This window comes from Muscardinus avellanarius, assembly GCF_963383645.1.
Source record: "Muscardinus avellanarius genome assembly, chromosome: 9".
In the NCBI taxonomy this organism is placed as follows: Eukaryota; Metazoa; Chordata; class Mammalia; order Rodentia; family Gliridae; genus Muscardinus; species Muscardinus avellanarius.
In genome coordinates, this window is record NC_137795.1 from 7773756 (window position 1) to 7793442 (window position 19687).

The 19687-nt window shown below is 43.3% G+C and overlaps 1 protein-coding gene across 1 annotated transcript in view; it reads right to left on the reverse strand.

Annotated features, from left to right (window-relative positions):
• Positions 1-313: 313 nt before the first annotated feature.
• Positions 314-19687, reverse strand: part of HIBADH (3-hydroxyisobutyrate dehydrogenase) — a gene marked incomplete at both ends in the record, with an annotated part of 110496 nt that continues 91122 nt past the window's right edge. The window contains 4 exons of the mRNA XM_080701304.1: positions 314-472; positions 2691-2847; positions 10851-10927; positions 12695-12828. Of these exons, the coding sequence (XP_080557430.1) occupies positions 314-472; positions 2691-2847; positions 10851-10927; positions 12695-12828 (527 nt within the window). The remainder of the gene's footprint in view (positions 473-2690; positions 2848-10850; positions 10928-12694; positions 12829-19687) is intronic.

Below are 19687 nucleotides of genomic sequence, written 5' to 3' on the forward strand. Positions count from 1 at the left end.
TATTGACAAAATATTTGATTTTATTTGCAAAGTAAATAGTATCCTGATTGAAGTGTTCCACAATTTAGTAGAAGGTGCTCAGGGATCAATTTCTAAAAAGGTCAATTGAGATCATTAGCAGGAACAATCAGTGGCTTGCAGGAAAAAAGTCAGGTAAGACGTTTGCTAAACAGACAAAAAGAATAAGCAGTTTAAACGTGTGAAAAATCCTAGGGATTACTGTAACTAGACAATCGAAGGCAGACGTGGCCTCTGACTGAGCCGCTCACTTCTGGAGGGCGCTGGGGCGGCCCCGGGGTCCACGGCCAGGCTGTCAGAAGCTCTCCTCCTCGCGCAGAAACTGGAACACGGACGAGAAGTCTTTCTTTGCGTAGCCTTTAGCACACATGGTCCTGAAGATCTGATGTGCCAGGCTGCCCAGGAAGACGGGGCTCTTGGTGCTGGTGGCAGAGTCTTGGGCCAATCCCAGATCCTAAATCAAACAGGCAGAAGGGAATATGTTGAGACGGGTGGTAAAGGCTCACTCTGGGGCTGTGGCTCCTTGGATTCTTGTTTCAGAGAAGGAAACATAGTTGGAAAACATAGGATTCTTATAAACACTATGTTAAGTTTCGTGTGTGTGTGTGTGTGTGTGTGTGTGTGTGTGTGTTTATTTATTTATTTGGGTGGCACTAGGAATTAAACCCAGGGGCATTCTACCCCCAGCCCTATTTTTTTTATTTTGAAAAAGGATCTCTCTAGGTTAATGAGAGTCTATTTGCTGAGGCTGTCCCAGAACCTGCAATCCTCCTGTCTCAGCCTCCCAAGTACTGAGATTACAAGCACGGGCCACCACACTGGGCTTCCTTATATATTTTTGTAAGTATTTTCATATAGGTGTAAAACTGCTCAGAACAGAAACCTTGATTTCTGAGTTTCTCCCCTTCACCCACTCTCATATTCTAATATGACTTGTTTGTTTCTATATAGCAGTTACTATACAAGAGAGGTTATATAGGGAAATGATTTTCAAATCTGTGAAAGTTTGCAAGATGGCCATAAAATAAAAAAATTCTAACGGGAGGGAAAGCAGGGAACATACTTGCAAATATTACCTCATCCAATAAATAAATATTTCAGGTAAAATAAATATTTCATCATAAATTTTTGTTAAGTTACCCACTCTTATGGCAGGAGCCGTAAGAATTTCCTGATTTTACTGCGCTGGCATTGCACTTACACAGCCCTATTTTATTTTTATTTGGAAACAGGATCTCACTAGGTTGATAAGAGTCTCATCATTTTATTTGAAAACAGGGTCATGCTAGGTTGATGAGAATCTTTCTACTTGTTGAGACTATCCTCAAACCTGTGATCCTCCTGTGTCAGCCTCCCAAGTCCTGAGACAAAGGTGTGCGCCACCATGTCCAGCCTAATAAATATTTAAAGTGAGCCAGGCACGGTGGCACATGCTTGTAATCCCAGCATTTGGGAGGCTGAGACAGGAGGACCACGCAGATCAGAAGCCAGCCTCCACTACTTAGTGGGGCCCTTTGCAACTCAATGAGACCCTGTTTCAAAAATAAAGAATTAAAAATAGGGCTGGGGGTGTCACTCGGAGGTAGATGCCCTTGGGTTCTATCCCCAGTACCACACACACACACAAAAAAAAAAGTCTCAGAAGCTGGGATACAGTGATGACTAAGACAGCCAGAGCGCACCCAAATCCAGTGTGCTGGAAAAGAAAGACAATGAAGCCTTGACACCATCTGACAGCGCCCCATGGGCCAGAGTGCTGAGAACGGGCTCTGAGGGAGAAATGGCGCACAGGCCTGAGATGAGCGGGCACAGGGAGGTCCACATGGGCGGGTGGGCAGGAGCCTGGCAGAGGGAGCGGCAACGTGAAGGTTTGCAGGTGGGAAAACAAGAGGCAGAAATGAGTTCAGCGCGGCTGAAGCAAGGAGAGGGGCGCGGGGAAGCAAGACTGAGCCTGGCGAGGCGGGGTGCAGAGGGGCCTTCGCCACCCGCAGCACAGCGAGCAGCCAGGCAAGGGCTCCATGAAGGGATGCGGACGCAAGAGGCCAGCCGAGGCCAGCGCGCTGCACCCGGGGCGTGCAGCCCCGGCCAGCTCCGGGCTGACTGGAGAAGCAGAATGAACGAATGTCCCGGGGAGCGGGCGTAAGCCAGTGTGGCATCCCGGGAAAAACGTCAGTTGGTAGGGAATGAACTCCAGTCAGAGAGCTGAGGGTCTGCTGCTCCAAGGGTATCTTCTGCAGTTGAGATCACAAATGAAAAAAGGCGGACAATGTGCTTTTTGAATGGCCCTGTTAATTTACATGTAACCCATATATGCTCTTACAGCAGAAAGATATGTTTAGACATCATTTCCTCTTTTCTGTGATGTGTACACCCAACGCCAAAGCAACATCAGGAAATTCTTGTGGCTCCTAATCTAGGAGTGAGTAAATTAACAAAAACTTATCACGAGGAACAAAATTTGACCAGCTCATGTTATAAACACACCCAGGCACAAATAAAAAACCCTGGCCCAAGGTCCACACCTACAAGCCCGGGAATAATCAAGAGAAGGACTTTTTCTCACTATTCTAGTAAATCCGCTGCCTGTCATACACTGTTAGAAGGAGAAAGAGGCGAAGGAAAATTAAAACACTAAGTAAAGCACCCTCTGGGTTGGCCCGCATTTACCATACCTTAGCCATGAGTGTCGTTCCAAATCCACCCTGGTAGTTGTTGGCCGAGGGCACGCCATCCATCACCCCAGGAACAGGATTGTAAGTGTCGCTTGACCAACACCGCCCCGAACTCATATTTACGATTTTAGTCAATAGTTTTGGGTCAAGCCCTAACCTGACAAAGGTCAAAGAAAAGAAGTGTTAAATACCAAAATGGACAAGTCATGCATGACTTACTAACATGAGGATGCTCCATCTTCTCTCCCCATTTATTATATGTCTTCTAAAGTCAAAGCTGATTGATATGAGAGTGAGGACTCCAACCGCGAGTTATAGAGTATTAAACACGATCATTTGTGAGCCAAGGCACTTTGCATTTACACAAACCTGCGCTATTCTACTGCTAAGAAGAAATAACATATAACTGCAGAGAAGTGTGGCTTGCCACACTCGTGGGCTTTCTAGTGTTGGGACATTATTGCCTTTATGTGTCACTTATGAACTTTAAACCATATGATAATCTCAATTCTCCATTCTTCACGCACAAGTCATGCATTTCAGAAAGAAGGATTGACAGATACACGATACATCATGGGCATCCGTGTGGATGCATCTGTATGGCTTATTCTTCTGGCTTTCATGAGCATAAATGTAAGAGACAAGCTGCGAGCAGTAAAGGGGGCCGAAGAGGAGTTATCGTCATAGAAAGGACATCTCTTGCTGCAAACGTTTCCTTATTTATTAAATCTTCATTAGATAATCTCACTTACGAAGCAAGTCGGCCTGGAGTTGTGACATATGCTATCTACTCAGAGACTTGCATTGTATTTCTGGGTCAACTGCTGATAAGGTGACTGATCCTGATGAAGCAAAGCTCGCCCAAGCGGGAGCATCGTTTGTTCTATGCCCAGGCTGACGGCATGGGCGGCTGCTCAGCGTGGACCCCGGGACAAACGGCACCAAAATCGCCTGTGACTTTGATTGTAATACAATCTGGGGGGCACAGTTCTGTTAAGTCTCACTGACGTTTCAAATAAAACTTTACACTCAGCAATTTAGTGGTTTTCTTTCACACAAAGGGCCATTATAAAACAATTTTCATAAAAGATTTTTGATTTTTCTTCTAGAAAATAGAAAAGGATCGAAAAGTCATATAAATGTTAAATTTACATTTGTGTTATGCCTAAGCTCTTGTTTACTTTGTATGCTTGAAATATATGTTTGTTAAGTTCAAAATCTGAACATTTTTCTGATGCTAGAGCTAACAGCCATTATACACATGGAATTACCCTGAAATACAACTGGTATGTACCATCAGGCTTTCAAAGGGTCATAGTGGTTCACAGGGTGCTACACGGCCTGACACGTGTCTGAATTCCTATTGGCTGGGGCTCTGTAACGATGGGTGTTTACTAAGGATTAGAACAGATATACAAAGATTCCATCTAAACTGGCGGATAGTATCCTTGTGGGTGTGGTGGTGCACGCCTGTGATCCGGGTACTTGGGAGGCTGAGACAGGAGGACTACAGGTCTGAGAACAGCCTCAGCAACTTAGCGAGGCCCTCAGCAAGTTAGTGAGAGCCTGTTTCAAAATAAAAAAGGGCTGAGGGTAGAAGTTGAGTACAATTCCCAGAACTCCCCCACCAAAATAAAACACTATTATACGTTCTGTTCAATGGTAGAATGCCAGAGAGAAACTCAAAAGTTCTGTTCATTCTCTTATGAAGATCAAGTTTGTTGCATGTGTAGTTTGCCATGGATGCTATCTTTCCCTTCTTTCTTTCTTTTTTTTTTTTTTTTCTGGTGGTACTGGGGACGGAACCCTTCTACCTCCGGGCTACACTCCCAGACCTATTTTATATTTTATTTGGAAACGGGGTCTCTTAAGCCAGCGCGGCTGGCTTCGAACCAGCGCGATCCTCCTGTCTCCGCCTCCCAAGCGCGGGGATGACAAGCGTGCGCCACCACGCCCGGCTATCTTTCCCTTCTAAACTAAATTAGGCAATCACTATGATATTCTGGTGCCTAACTTAGGAAAAGATAAAGTGAATGTGCTTAGGGAATAACTGTGAAAAGTATAATCACAAACTAATAATCAGTTATTTTTCTGTCACTGTAAATATATTCTCTAAGCCCCAAAGTGTAAGAACATATATGTCTGATGTGCTCTATAAAGAGGTAGTATTTTCAAGACCCCAGACACTGCTTCTCCCAGCCACTTGAAATACATTTTAGGGGCTTCCTAGCTTAGATTTTCTTTTAAGATGATTCATCCCATTTAAAGCAGCACAGTTCTGTCTCTCTTTAAAACCTGCCAGGTTATACTCCTAAGAGTATCTTAAGCACCATCGTAAGAGGAAATTTCCCGCTGCTGAGGAAACTGGCATGCTCTAATACTTACAAAATGGTGAGGAAAGCTTATCACCCTAACTTTGGAAAGCCCTCCATTTTTCTTGTATTTTCAAAGGAAAGTACTGGCACAGATTTATGGAAACCTGTTTTGCTGAACACCGTGCTACTGAGAAGCCTCCTGGGGGCACAGACAGAAAACACGTAGGGGCAGCTGCTCCTTGCCCCTCTCCAGCTCCCGTTCAGGGGATGGCTGCTCCCGGCCTGCTCTTCCTCCCCGGCAGCAAAGTGTATCATTAAAACGAGCAAGTGAGAAGTGCTTTGCATTTCATCTTCCTGAGGATTCGTTCCCTGGCACACACATAACTGACAGTTAGAATTAGACGCGATATTAAAATCAGTTACTGAAGTCCTCTGTCTTCCACTGTGCCCAAAGCTTGTAATGGTCTGCAACCAGCTAGAATACACACTCATTGTCATTCCGAGAGTCTATCCCAGAACGTCATGCTTCACTGGACAAGACTGAGTTTCCATTTGAAATCAACAAATTAATCCGAGACAGGTATCTGAAAGGGCAAGTTTAATGGGAAGCAGCTACTGGGCTCTCAACCATGATAAAATGTTATTGCTGTTTCCCTGTAAATTGGCTGGGAACATATGATACTTTCTGCATAAGAGCCCATTGCTGCTCAGGAGATATACAGCTCAAGCCATCAGAAGACTGACAGCCTGTCAGTCCCCATAATAACCTGCCCCTGGATGTGGTTCGAGAGTGCACACGTGCATGCACGTGGCTTTACAATTGCTGGAAGGTTCTCTCATATAAACAGAGAATGAATTCATCGCGCTGATCGTACATATAATGCAACTCAAACAGACGTCACTCTGTCAAATCTACTCGCCTCTAAAACACAAGAATGTTAAATGAACTTATGGGAGAAGTAAAAATGACGAATAAACTGTAAAAGAAATTAAGGTGGATCTAACCCTTTGCCTTAACTATAACCAAGGTTTTGTTTGGGTACTGGGGATTGAACCCAGGGGTATTCTACCTCTAAGCCACCCCAGTACTGTTTTATTTTTATTTTGAAACAGGGTCTCACTAAATGGCCAAAGGTCTCTATGTTACAGAGACTGGCCTCGAATCTGCAATCCTCTTGTCTCAACCTCCCAAGAGTGAGGATTACAGGCTTGCGTCTCCACGTCCCACGAACCAAGGTTTTAAGGGCCAACAGTGTTCGGTCACTTTATGTTCTCTGTAAGAATCTAGCTTGCTTGCTTTTACGTAAGAACAACAAAAATTACGTCACCGAGCTGGGATGTTTGGGTCACAGGAAGAGATGTGGAAACAAAAGCTCTGAAATCATGTCAATTTTCATCAGCCATTCACGTATTCACCCCGGCTTATTCGGATCTGTTGCGTACAGGAGCCACATAGAGGCACAAGACGATGAAGAAGCTGAGGGCTGAGGGGCTGAGTTAAGACCCATACCTGGGTACTCTGGGCAGAGGCGTAGGTGCCGCATCCTGTCCACCTACTCAGCCCTCATCCACTTAGTCAAGCCCTCCGAGCTAAGGCTGTTAGACACAGCCATAAGCTGGGTGCAGCGGGGCACACCTGGAATCACAGGACCTGGGAGGCGGAGGCAAGAGGACCACAGTCTGGAGGCCAGGGCACAGTAACTTAGCGAGACCCTGTTTTAAAATAAAACTAAGGATCGGGCGTTAAGCACCCCTGGGTGTACGAACACACACACACACACCCTGAGCAGCCATGGCCACTCCCTTTCCTGGAGCTTACTTTCTGGATGAGAAGACAGGCAATAAACAAATATATCCACAACCACAGATGTCACCACGACCGTGCACTGCCGCCTACTCCATGTCAGGAGCTGGTGTAGAAGGTTTACGGGGATTAACCCCCTCCACACGCGCAGTGCCCCAGTGGGTGGGTACTGCTGTCACTTTACACAGCAGAAGAGTGAAGTCTGTCACAGCTGAGAGGCAGAGGTAGACAGACACCCACACTGAAGCCAGCTCCAGACCCACTGGGGTTGCGTGGTGACAAGCTGAGTCACCACCAGTGTCAGGGCATTCTATCAGTTTATTAAGAAATGTGGTAAGCCGGGCGTGGTGGCGCACGCTTGTCATCCCAGCATTCGGGAGGCTGAGACCAGAGGATCGCGGTTCGCGGCCAGCCTCAGCTACTTAGTGAGGCCCTCTGCAACGCAGTGAGACCCGGTTTCAAAATAAAGAATAAAGCCAAGCATGGTAGCACACGTCTGTCATCCCCGCGCTTGGGAGGTTGAGACAGGAGGATCACACAGGTTCAAAGCCATCCTCAGCTACTTAGTGAGACCCTGTTTCCAAATACAATGTAAAATAGGTCTGGGAGTATAGCTTGGAGGCAGAAAGCCTCTGAGTTCTACCCCTAGTACCACCAAAAAAAAAAAAAAAAAAAAAAGAATAAAAATAGGGCAGGGGGTGTAGAGCTTGGAGGTCAAACGCCCCTGGGTTCCATCCCCAGACGCACAAAAAAAAAAAAAAAAAAGAAGAAGAGAAAAAAATAAATGCAGTCACAATTTTATGACAGCCATCTGCCATTTGTTGTATTAACTAGGCTGTGTAACTAAGAGGCTTTAGTCACCACGTAAAAGAAAAAGCCCCATCTCAGGGCATCAACCAAGGAACTACAACCGTGTCGGCCCGAGGAAAGTTCTCAGCTGGAACAGCTTCAACTGATCAGCAGAAGTTCAGCTGTTTCAAGCTTCTTCTGGTGGAGGGAGACAGGACACCAGCTGCTGCGGGCCTGGGACCTGGCTGGCAACGCGCATGACCTGTCATATCACCAATACTTCAGGAGAAGCCAATCCCCAATGAGCGAAACAGAAACAAAACCACGCTCGCTCACAATGACAGACTTGTTCCTATGCGAGGCAAAGGAACAAAACCTCTGTACTATAAGAAGGGCACTTTCAGGGCCGTAAAATGACTTCTGGGCCCTAACGAGGAGCCCAATTAGAAAGTAGAAAGTTCTAATAAAAAAGAATCTCAAAATATACTGGATACCAATATTTTTACTCTTTACTTTTTTTTTTTTACAACATTTTAAAATTTCACTAACATCCATAAAGACTCACAGGGTTAATAAGAATTTTAAATGGTAAGATTTTATTCTTCTATTAAAAAAAAAAAAAAAGAAAACAGTGATCCAGAAAAAACACAGTGGCTTATGAGAACAAAATTAATCAGAAATGATCACTTCATAGGGACAGGTAACTCAATTTGTGAATGTTGACATTAATTCTCTAAAAAAATTTTCACTTCAAAGTGCGAACAGAATATAAATGTGGCCGAGCCACTTTGATGCTATACTACTTGGTGGGAATTTACTACTTGGGAATTTATGCTTGCTGATGCCAATTTTCTCTTTCACCTTGCAGAGCTCAATAAATCGTGACTGCTCTCTCTACTCTATTAGAGAACAATCCTGTCATTTTAAACCATGTCTGTAAACCATGGAGCAAAGACAATAGCAGAAGCGCTCATTTCAGGGCTTTCAAGCTGCCGAGAGTCGCCCTAAGATAAAGTGATACAACCCTAATGTTATGAAAATAAGTTATTTATTAGTACAATCTGAAACACTAGAAACTTATGAATTATTTTAACAGTTAAGTGAGTGGGTTTCTAGCATGTGTTCGGGCTTTGTATATATGCTATTAAAAGTAAATATATATATATATATATATATGTATCATTTATATGTAGATTTTTGTGAAAATTAAACATTTTAAAGTTTCATATTAGTAAATATCATGTATCACAGCAAGACTATGGCCAAAAAATAAGGGCAACTCTATTTATTGTTCCTGTTCTTGAACGTTTCTATTTGAAATTATTTTTTTATTTTTTATTTCATTTTATTTTTTTTATATATATATTTTTAATCTGGAAACAGGGTCTCTCAAGCCAGCGCGGCTGGCTTCGAACCTGCGTGATCCTCCTGTTTCTGCCTCCCAAGCACAGGGATTACAAGCGTGCGCCACCACGCCCGGCTCTATTTGAAATTATTTTATTTTTCATTTTCCTTAAAAACAAGATGGAACAGGAGCCGCTGGCTTTCACTTCATTGTATACAGTTTCCTCAGTAGCTGTCCTCCGTCACTAGCTGGTATTGGAGGGGAACTTGCACAAGCACTTACCCTGGAAAAGCTTCATTTTGGAAGGGCAAATAATTAGCTCATCAGAGTTTTGATAGGATCAGGAAAATTGCTCTAGGAATGCCAGAAGATACTCCACTGTGTCTAAGGAACATCGCGACCCAGTGATGAGGAAGGTAGGGAGTAAAGAAGGGAAGGGAGGAAACTGTGGTACAGGACAACACGGGTTCCTTCGGATTTAACGGAATCTCCAGAAAAATGAAAATCAAATTCCAAAGATGCATACTAATCGTGTTGTCAACACCAATTACTTTTGTATGCGATTTGGATTCCAAAAATTTACATTTTTTTTTTTGCTCCCAAGAAATTAGTCTAGAGAATGGACATGGGAACAAGTTGGTGGTGACCAGGTTTTTGATGATGATAAGTGACCCATCGCCCAACGCCGGCCACAGTACAGACACAGCACGCCGAGGGCTCCTATACGTTACCAGTTTTATTAAGGCTTTGTACAGACATGCCTTGCCATCTTATAGACATTCAACTTTAAAATGTGAATGGCACAGGGTATTGATAAACCAATTAGCGCTGATGCAAAGCAAATTCCTCTTTTATCTCAATTAGACATGACAACTTAATAGGTCAAGATAGTTTAACATCTGAGACAAGGGCAATTCAATAAAACAACAGCATCTTGATATGGTAATTAAGAGGAAATGTGAATCCATTACCATGTTTTAAAAACTATCTCAAGCAGTTTGGCTCTTTTCAATGCTTTTATCAAAGGCTCTGATATGAAACACTCCACTCTGCTTTGTGATACGTTTGCTGGGCAGTTTTGGGGAATGGGAAGAAAACATCTGAATAAAACACCTTGCTCACTAAGCTTTTTCTAAAGTAAAAATGTGTGTTTATTATATTCTTGAAATATACACATTCAAAAAAAATAATTAGGCGATTAATCATAGGTAGCATTCCTAACCCCAAAAAATCAAGGGCTAAAATTAATAAATTAATAAATTAACCTTTAGGATTCTAAAGGAATGATCATTTGTAGGGAAAAGAGAATCCTTGAATCACTTTAACTAAAGTATGAATGACATTTTATATTAAAGATACTTCCTAATGCGAACTACCCAAGTTAGAGGTAAGTCGACGTAAAAGCCACGCATATGAACTGCAGCAGTTCAGTTTATCCTGAGATTGAACCACCAAGAGCCTTGCGATGCGGGTTTCAGGGACTATGTTTAAAATGGGCACATAAAACTAGTTGCACGGTAGCATGACACTTGAATTCACTATAGAGTAAAACCATGCTTCACACGGATTCGTTCCGACACTCTCAAAGCATGTTTAAGTTTTATAGTAAAAGTGTTTTGTGCATTTCAACATAACAGAAGAAATGGGGCCTCCATATAAAAAGGATAATATAATTTAAAATGCACAGTCAATACATTTATGGCTACAGCAAAGCGTGTCACGCTCTCCAGGGTCCTATTGGTTGTCCAATGAGCAAAGTCTATTAAAGTTCAATAATGAAGTACTTTCAGAAGGTCCCTGGACCAACTCATTTTTCTCTCACGAACATCATTTCTTTAAACATCAGAAAATCAAATAGAAAAACCAATAAAAATAGTTAGGATATAGAAATGTACTAGGCCACACACCTGATTCCAAGATTCATAGTTTCAGCGGTTCCAATCATACTAATAGCTAGCAGCATGTTGTTGCAGATTTTAGCAGCCTGAGAATAGAGAACATATTAAATATCTTTATTTCCTAACTCACAGAAATTTCTCTTTGCCCAATTACATAGTTTTGTTTTGTTTTGTAAATAAATGGCATTCGATTGCTGATTCTCTCCAGTAGGGAAGGGAAGTATTATACCTCCCTCAACCAACACTCTCCCACAGCAGACTGGGGACCTCTTCCACTAAGTCATAGGCCCACAGTGGGGACCCAGCTCCTATTACGGGCTCAACACGATAGGGAATACTGATCCATGTGGCTCTTTAAAGGACTGCACTCCGCCAGGCGTGGTGGCGCACGCTTGTAATCCCCGCGCTTGGGAGGCGGAGACAGGAGGATCGCGCAGGTTCGAAGCCAGCCGCGCTGGCTTAGGAGACCCTGTTTCCAAATAAAAATATTAAAAAAAATAGGTCTGGGAGTGTAGCCCAGAGGTAGAAGGGCTTCCAGGAACCCAAGTACCACCAATAAATAAATAAATAAATAAATAAATAAATAAATAAATAAATAAATAAAGGACTGCACTCCAACAAATTGGTAATGGGCTACATGAGAGGCAAGAAATGAACAACAAAAGCAACAAAGTGATAAAATAAATGGCAGAGGCCATAAGGTAGAGACAGCGGGAGTGCAGAGAACCAGGACGGCAAGAGCAGAGGTGGGACCCGGGACCACCTCTAAGAAGGCCAAGGCAGGAAGTAAACGGGCAAGAAGGAGAAAGGAGACCAGGGTCGAGGTAAACACTTAAAAGGGATTAGATATAAATGAACATGGGATGTCCTTGAGATCTGTAAGAAAATTACTCATATGCATAAGGAATGCTGAAATTTTTTTATATTTTTATTGGTGCAATGTATTTATAAATCATAGTGAGATTCGAAGTGGTACAAACATACACGCACACATCACTTGGTGATGGTGAGAAAAAGATAAGACTGAGTCAAAAGCTGGTTAAGAGCTTTGAAAGCTAGAGTAGAGAATTAAAACTTGACACAGCAGGAAACAGGAACCTACTCAACGTTTCAGAATGGGGAAGTACCATCAGACATAAACTCCTGATAGAGTTGGCTTTGGTCACTATGTTGGGCAGAGTGATACATTTGGCATCCAGAGACCCCTCAGGTCGTCTGATCGGCAAACCAGGTATGAGATTCTGAAAGAAAAACTGGACCAGATAATGCACGGGGTGACAAGATGGCCAACAGTGAGTGCCGGAAGCAACACTCCTAGGACTGGAGGATGGCCACACGAGAGCTCGGGAAGGACAGACAGAGCCAGGCTATCGCAGGGCCTCGTGAGCCAGTCTAGCGACTGGGATAAAAGCACTCTGAAGAACTGAGTGGAGACGGCATGTGTGCTGGGTGTGGGATGGGAATAACCGTTTGATTTCAGAGTTCAGTACTGTCATATTTCTAAATTAAAATTATTTTCTTTTCAAGAAAATGGATACTAGAGGATAAGAGTCACTCAGACAATATAAACACCTAAGCAGAAGCAGTTTTAAGGGTGATTTCAGTAGTGACTGGGATGACATGTACAGGTCCTAACAGTGGAACTTTTGATATCTTTTTAAATAACTGGCTGACGTCTGCTTCGTTCTACTATGAATGACAGGAAATTGATTTATTCCAAATTAACTTGAGCAACTGAGCAAAGAATCCCCCAATCGAACAGAATAAACAGGACTAAGAATGCAGTCGGGAAAAAGAAAGGAACTTTAGCCAACTTTACACCATCGCGCCGAGGCCGTTCGCGAGGCCGTTACCTGCCCGGTCCCCACGGCTCCACAGTACACCACACTGGAACCCATGCAGCCCAGCAGCTCCTTGGCAGCAGCAAATTCCTCTTCAACGCCTCCCACCATGAACGTGAGGTTCCCAGACTGAGCAGCTCCCACACCTGCAGAATTGGGGGCAAAGAGATAGGAGCAAACATTTCTTAAAATGTTTAATAATAAGAAGAGAGGAAATCCTTCAGCTGAATAAAAGCAGCCTGCCTCCAGACTGTACTCATGCAGGCAGGTGTAAGATACTCTAGATCTCCGCAGGAATGTTTCAGTAATCAAGTACTGTGTAGGGTGATCGCAAATCGAGGGGGATGTATCGATTTAGTCAGACTCATTCTCAATTCATCCTCAACATCTTGGTACAATCATGAGACAATAAGTACCTATAGGAATCTAAAATGTGAGATGTGTTATTCTAGTTCATCTGTTATCCTCCTAAAATCCCTATTCAGTGAAGGAAAGTACACAGGCCAAAGAGGTTTACCTGGGCCCAGCACAGCAGGAGGCTAGGGGTCTGCTACCTGAGTTTAGATTTGAAGTCTCTGACTATTCACTCCCTCTCCAAACACTATTTACAGGGGGGATCTACACAGAAAGAGAGAGAGGGAGGGGGAGGGGGAGGGGGAGGGGGAGGGGGGAGAGATCTCAATCCTTTGGCCCATAACCAAGTAGGCAGTTCAGATGGCAAGGGTCTATTTTAAGAGAAAGAAAACAGTTGTCTACTTAGACTGACCATTCTCATGCACACTTTCCAATACTCTGTTTCTGTCCTTCCTACTCTCTCTCTTTTAGCAATTGTTCCAATTTGGAAGAGAGAAAAAAATGAACTTTAAGTTTGGTTTGACTACTTCTTAGCAGCTTTTAACAAAGGTTTAACATACATTTATTGGTTGATATGACTAAATAAACAACTTCTGCACAGAAAACTTGGCCTTATGCATCTCTTAAAAGGCAAGGGGAACCTCACGTATTTTATTAACTATAAAATAAAATCAAGACTACCATTAACGTTTCTAGTATTGAAATAAACTGTTAATTCATAACTTTTAAGTTCTGTTTTATTGTTCAAAAAATAGGAAAATATAACTTTTGCCTTTGTAACTTAGTGTTCGGCTAGGAATAAAGAAACTACAATTATGCTAAGTATCAAACCTAGCCATTAGAATAGACAGCTGCAAGAAATGGCTTGCTTTTCTGTTTTACTTATTCAATGAAATACAGTATTTACACTTTAAAAAAAAAGCCCAAACACTGAGTATAGTGGCATATGCCTGGAATCCCAGTACTCAGGAGGCTGAGACAGGAGGATTGTGGCCAGCCTCAGTTACTTAGTGAGGCCCTCTGCAACTTAGTGAGACCTTGTTTAAAAATAAAGAATTAAAAATAGGGCCGAGAGTGTAGCTTGGAGGTAGAATGCCCTTGGCTTCAACGCCCAGTACACACACACACACACACACACACACACACACACACACACACGCCCAATAAGAGCTCCCTATTTCATTCAAATTGTGAACATTTTGCTATTGCCAAATCAAGCAGCTTTCTCTTTAGCTCATGCTTTGTTTGTGTGGGGGTCTGGGGATGGAACCAGGGGCATTAGACCTCTGAGCTACACCCCCTGCCCTATCTGTATTCTTTATTTCAAAACAGGGTGTCACTGAGTTGCAGAGGGCCTCACTAAGTAGCTGAGGCTGTCCGCGAACTGCGATCCTCCTGTCTCAGCCTCCCGAATGTGCCACCACGCCCGGCTATATCATACTATTTTTAACCAAGTACTAAAAGTAAAGAAAGACAGTATTACATAGGCCAAACAGCCCTGGAAGAGTGAGTCCCTGTGTGTGATAACCTGAAATCCTCTCACATGTGGCTAAGTTACATTATTTTACAATATCGTCAAAAACACTTTGGAATAGATTATGTGCAAAAAAACCTAATTATAAAAAATGCTTGCAATTAGCTGATCTATATCTGAACTTTATATCTGAACTGATAACATTGATGTTTAAGTGACCGCCATCTTGCTAGTTTCTAATGTACTTCACTAAGATGTTGAACCATTAAAAGTTTTGCAATCATTTTGCTCAACTTCTTTGGCCATTTTTTATTCAAACTACATCACCACCCTTCCTCCCGGTGCTGTTGATCTGACCTAAGAAGTTAAGTAGACAGTTTAAGTGAAAGCTTACAAACAAATCCAGTACGACCCATCGTAGGCCAACAGCTTCGTATCTAGACTGCAGACTGCTAAGTAGCTTCAGAGTCATTTACTAAGGAAAGCTGATGCTGACACTGGTTCTCAGCTGGTTACTCTTTGGACGGGTACACTTTCTCACTTGTTCAAACACATATTTCAAAGAGAAAACATAAGTTATTTAAACCAGAGAAGACAACAAAATAAAGAATAACTATCTTTTAATTCTAAGGTCTGTGGTAGTTCCACAGTCCCTCCCCTCAAGGTGGTGGTGTAATTACTTCTGGCTTTTATCATAGCCCACATCCCAAATTAGGCCCTGGCTGAACTGGGTGACTCTAAAGTTGTAGCATTTCTTACATCCAGGTCCTATCTTTCTATACATACTCCTTTAATCGTACAACACTCTCAGGCCTAGTTCCACTGAAAAGGCAGAACTAAGATTTCAGTGAAAATAAAAGAAACATAACGACTTGCAGTAAGGGAAGAGCATCTAGGAAGCTGGAACTCAAAAATGGTGTAGACATCTTACAGATTTCAGAAGACACATTTGTTATGTCTATCAATAGTAAATAACAAATTCATTACCTAGCCATGCTATTTTAACTCAAGTCCCTGTTCCAAAAATTTTAAAAAACACGAATGTACACTCAGGTACCTGCTAAATAATGGGAGAACGATTCATAGGCGGAGCATCTCTATCCAAAGATGTGAAATCCAGAATGCGCCCAATTCAAAACTTTTTGAGCACCAACATGGCACAAGTAGAAAATTCTACACCTGACTGATTTGACAGGTTATAGTAAAAATACAGACATACTAAGTGCACTGTGTAAAATTACCTTCCGGTTTTGCATACAAGGTGTTTATAAAGCAAACATGAATTCCTTGCTTAGACTTGGCACCCAACTCCAAGGTATCTCATTATGTGTATGAAAATATTCTAAATTAACTGAAAAAGTCCAAAACCTAAATCATTCCTGGTCTGCAAGCATCTTGGATAAGGGATATTCACCCGGTATTTTACTATATATTTAAATAGTTAAATATATATATAAAACAAAAAATACATTCTGTGCTTAATTCTATTAGAACTTTTAATAACACTTCATTAAAACCTTTGATTTTTCTCATCTACAAGATCAGCACTGGGGTCTTGTTTATGTTAGCATCCCCGTTAGCTACCAGGTACATGGTATATGCACTTGGAAAATAAATTAATACGCATGTAAAAAGAGTAAGGGATCTGGAGAGCTGGTTTGGGGCTCTGGCATTTGCCAGTGTGTGGCTGTAAAGATTACTTGACTTTTGAGTCTCAGTGTGTAAAGTGGGAAACACACTAACAACCTCTTCATAGAGTGTGAATATGTGAACATAAGCAATAAAATAAAAATGCCATTTAAATATACGTGCTTACTGTTTTATGATTTGGCTTTGTGTAGTGGGTGTTGTTACATTTGGTTCTCTAAACTACCGTCTTCTCTAAGATAATTTTAGTACTGTTGCTAAATATTAACTATACCTCTAAATAAAGGAGCAGGCCAGCTCAGGTGAGGTCCACGGCCAGCAGTGCCTGGGTCCGGGCGCCGTGGAGACCTTTGCAGAATCGCTCAACGGCAGTCCAGTGTATGGGAAAGAGATGAGGAGCCTGCATCTGCTCTACCCATTCAACAGAACTACCTGGGTGCCTACCAAGTATCAGGGCTGGGTAGCCGTGGGGCGAAGGCTCACTCCCCTTGTGCCTGCTCCTGAGCAGGTATGACCTGCCACCTGGCCTCTCCATGACTACCACCCGTCTGCACCACCGCCACTTCTCACCTGGACCCCTGCGATGGCTTCCCATTTTGACCCCCCTTTTCCTGTTGCCCCCAGAGTCTATTCTCCATAGAGCAGCTGAGGAATCCCCTTAAAGTATAAATCTAGTCCATGTTCCTTCTCTGTGCTCGGCCTCCCAAGGCTTCCCATGTGTATGCTCAGTGTCACGTGCAAGGTCCCAATGGCCTGCAAGGCCGTCGACGCGGCCCTCGCCTCTTCCCATCCCCTGCGGCCTTCGGCCCCCTGGCCTCCTCGCTGCTCCTGAGCGCGCCAAGCCTAGCCCGCCTCGCCGCCTCGCACCTGCTACTCCTTCTGCCTGGAATGTTCTCCCAGGTACTCGTGACTTGACCCTTTGCCTGACTCAGGTTTCTACTCAAACCCCACCTCTTCACAAGAGCCTCCCGACCACTCCCTGCAGGAATCCGAAGCAGCACCTCGCACTCTCGTTCCCCGTGAGCGCCTCGGCCTCGCGCACGGCAGCCCCGACACCGCCGCGTTTCCAGCCTGTGCTCCGAGTGAGCCCTGGCGCCACCAGGGCAGGGCCAATGGGCTCATTACTCCCGCATCCAGTCTGATACACAGATGCGTGCTGCATGAGCTATCTTCACAGAGAGCGGGGAAGTGCTATGTGTGTTCCGCCCCACCAAATCCGAACTTGGAAACTTAATCCCGAGGGGACAGCGCTGAATGGGGGGGCCTGCCGAGAGGTGACTGGGAGAGCCCTCATGAGTGGACTAGCCACTGTCAAGGGTGCTTTGTAGGTTGGGTTTTTTTTTTCTTTTTTTCTTTTTTCTTTTGGTGGTCCTGGGGGTGGAACCCAGGGGCTGTCTACCTCCGTGCTATACTCCCAGACCTATTTTATATTTTATTTGGAAACAGGGTCTCACTAAGTTGCTGAGAGCCTCACTAAGTAGCTGAGGCTGGCTCTGAACCCATGCGATCCTCCTGTCTCCGCCTCCCAAGCATGGGGACTACAAGTGTGCACCACCACGCCTGACCAAGTTTGGAATCTCCCCTGCGTGTGTGTGTGTGTGTGTGTGTGTGTGTGTGTGTGTGTGTGTGTGTGTTTTATCATCCCATCTTTACCCTTCTGCCATGGGGAGATACAACAAGCAGAACTTTGCCAAATGCCAGTTCCTTAATCTTGGACCTCCCAGCCTCCTGAACCATATAAAGTATTTTTTTAAATTATCCAGTCTCAGGTATTCTGTTCTAGCAGCATAAGAAGGACTAAGGCGGCAGGCAACAGGGAAGGAAGGCCGGGGAAGCGAGCAGCGCGGCCAGCGCTCTCCTGGGGATGTGCAGATGCCAAGGGCCACACAGCATCTCTGTCGTTCTAAGGAGTCACTAAACACTGCTTGACCTGTTTTTCACTATGAAGTTAGGCGCTTAGACAAAAGAATCACTGAGTTATTTTGAAGCTTTTCAAAGTCTATAAAAATGTGAGGTTTTTACATTCACATACAAACATATTTAAACATTTATCCTTTTTTGTGTGGTCTTGTGTGTGTGGTACTAGGATTGACCTGGGGCATTCTATCTCTGAGATATGCCATCAGCCTTTTAAATTTTCGTTTGGAAACGGTCGCACTAGGTTGCCAAGAGTCTTGCTTTGTTGCGGAGGCTGTCCTTGAACATGCAATCTTTCTGTCTCGGCCTCCCAAGTCCTGGGAGTACAGGTATATGCCACCATATCTGGCCATTTATCACAGTAACACACACAACCAAGGGATCTTTTACTATCATATGTAAATCTTTCCAAATTAGAAAAAGAGAGGAAACTAATTTTATCATGTAGCTACACCAATTAAAACTAATAAGCCTAAATATTTGGGGCTGCCTTTCCTGTTTTATCTAACACTTTCTTACAACAATGATTCCAATGATTTCCTATCATGCCCCTAAAATCAAAAGGCTGGCCTCATTTGTACAAATGAAAAGGCAAATATTCACATCATTCAAAATGGGTTGCTGGCTACCCCGCTTTTATAATGATAGACAGCTATTACTTCTGTTGGTAATATGTTTTTCTCTCTCCTTCCTTCCTTCCTTCCCTCCTTCCTTCCTTCCTTCCTTCCCTCCTTCCTTCCTTCCTTCCTTCCCTCCCTCCCTCCCTCCCTCCCTCCTTCCTCCCCTCCTTTCCTGGGGACTGACAGTATGTCCCTCCCCTGGGGCTTTCTATCTCTGAGCTACACCTCCAGCTCTATTTTGAAACAGGGTCTCACTAAGTTGCAGATGGCCTCACTAGGCTGCTGAGGCTGGCAGTGAACCTGTGATCCGCATGTCTCAGCCTCTCAAACACTGGGATTACAAGTGTGTGTCTCCACGCCCAGCCACTATGTTTCAATTTCACCAGTCTAACAATGAAGCACTTTTAAACCTAATCAGAATCTCTTAGTTGGTGCAAAAAATTTGATCACAAAAGATTCCTCCTTGAGTGGTTTTCAGCCCTGCAAACAAAGAAGACACAGTCTTTGCTCTTGAGAATTCTGAAGCCCAGGGCTTGTGACTGTGGTAGTGGTGTATGGAGGGTAGATAAGAAAATACCTGTAAGTAGTAAAGGACAGAACTAAGTGCATGCTATAGGAGAGGTATAAATAGAGTTATACACAGGTTCAAAGAAGAAAATGTCATAAGCAAGTATCTGTTCAGTGCCTTTAACAACTTGCTAGGTCTTTGTGGTAGGTGCAAAGGTTTAATTAGTAAGCATATTTTTCTGAATCAAAAATTAAGACAGTGGAAGGGACTGGGGTGGGAACTGGGTAAGAGTTAATTAACGATGTGTGCATGTATGCCTCTACCGTCTTGTGTCCCGTTAAGATGTACAACTACAATGCACCAATAAAAATTTTTAAATAAATGGAAAAAAATTAAGACTTGTTTTTGAAATATTAGGAGACCATTTGAAATATGAATATTCCAGAGTCCAAAATATAGTCATATAGTAGATATGAAACTGCTTT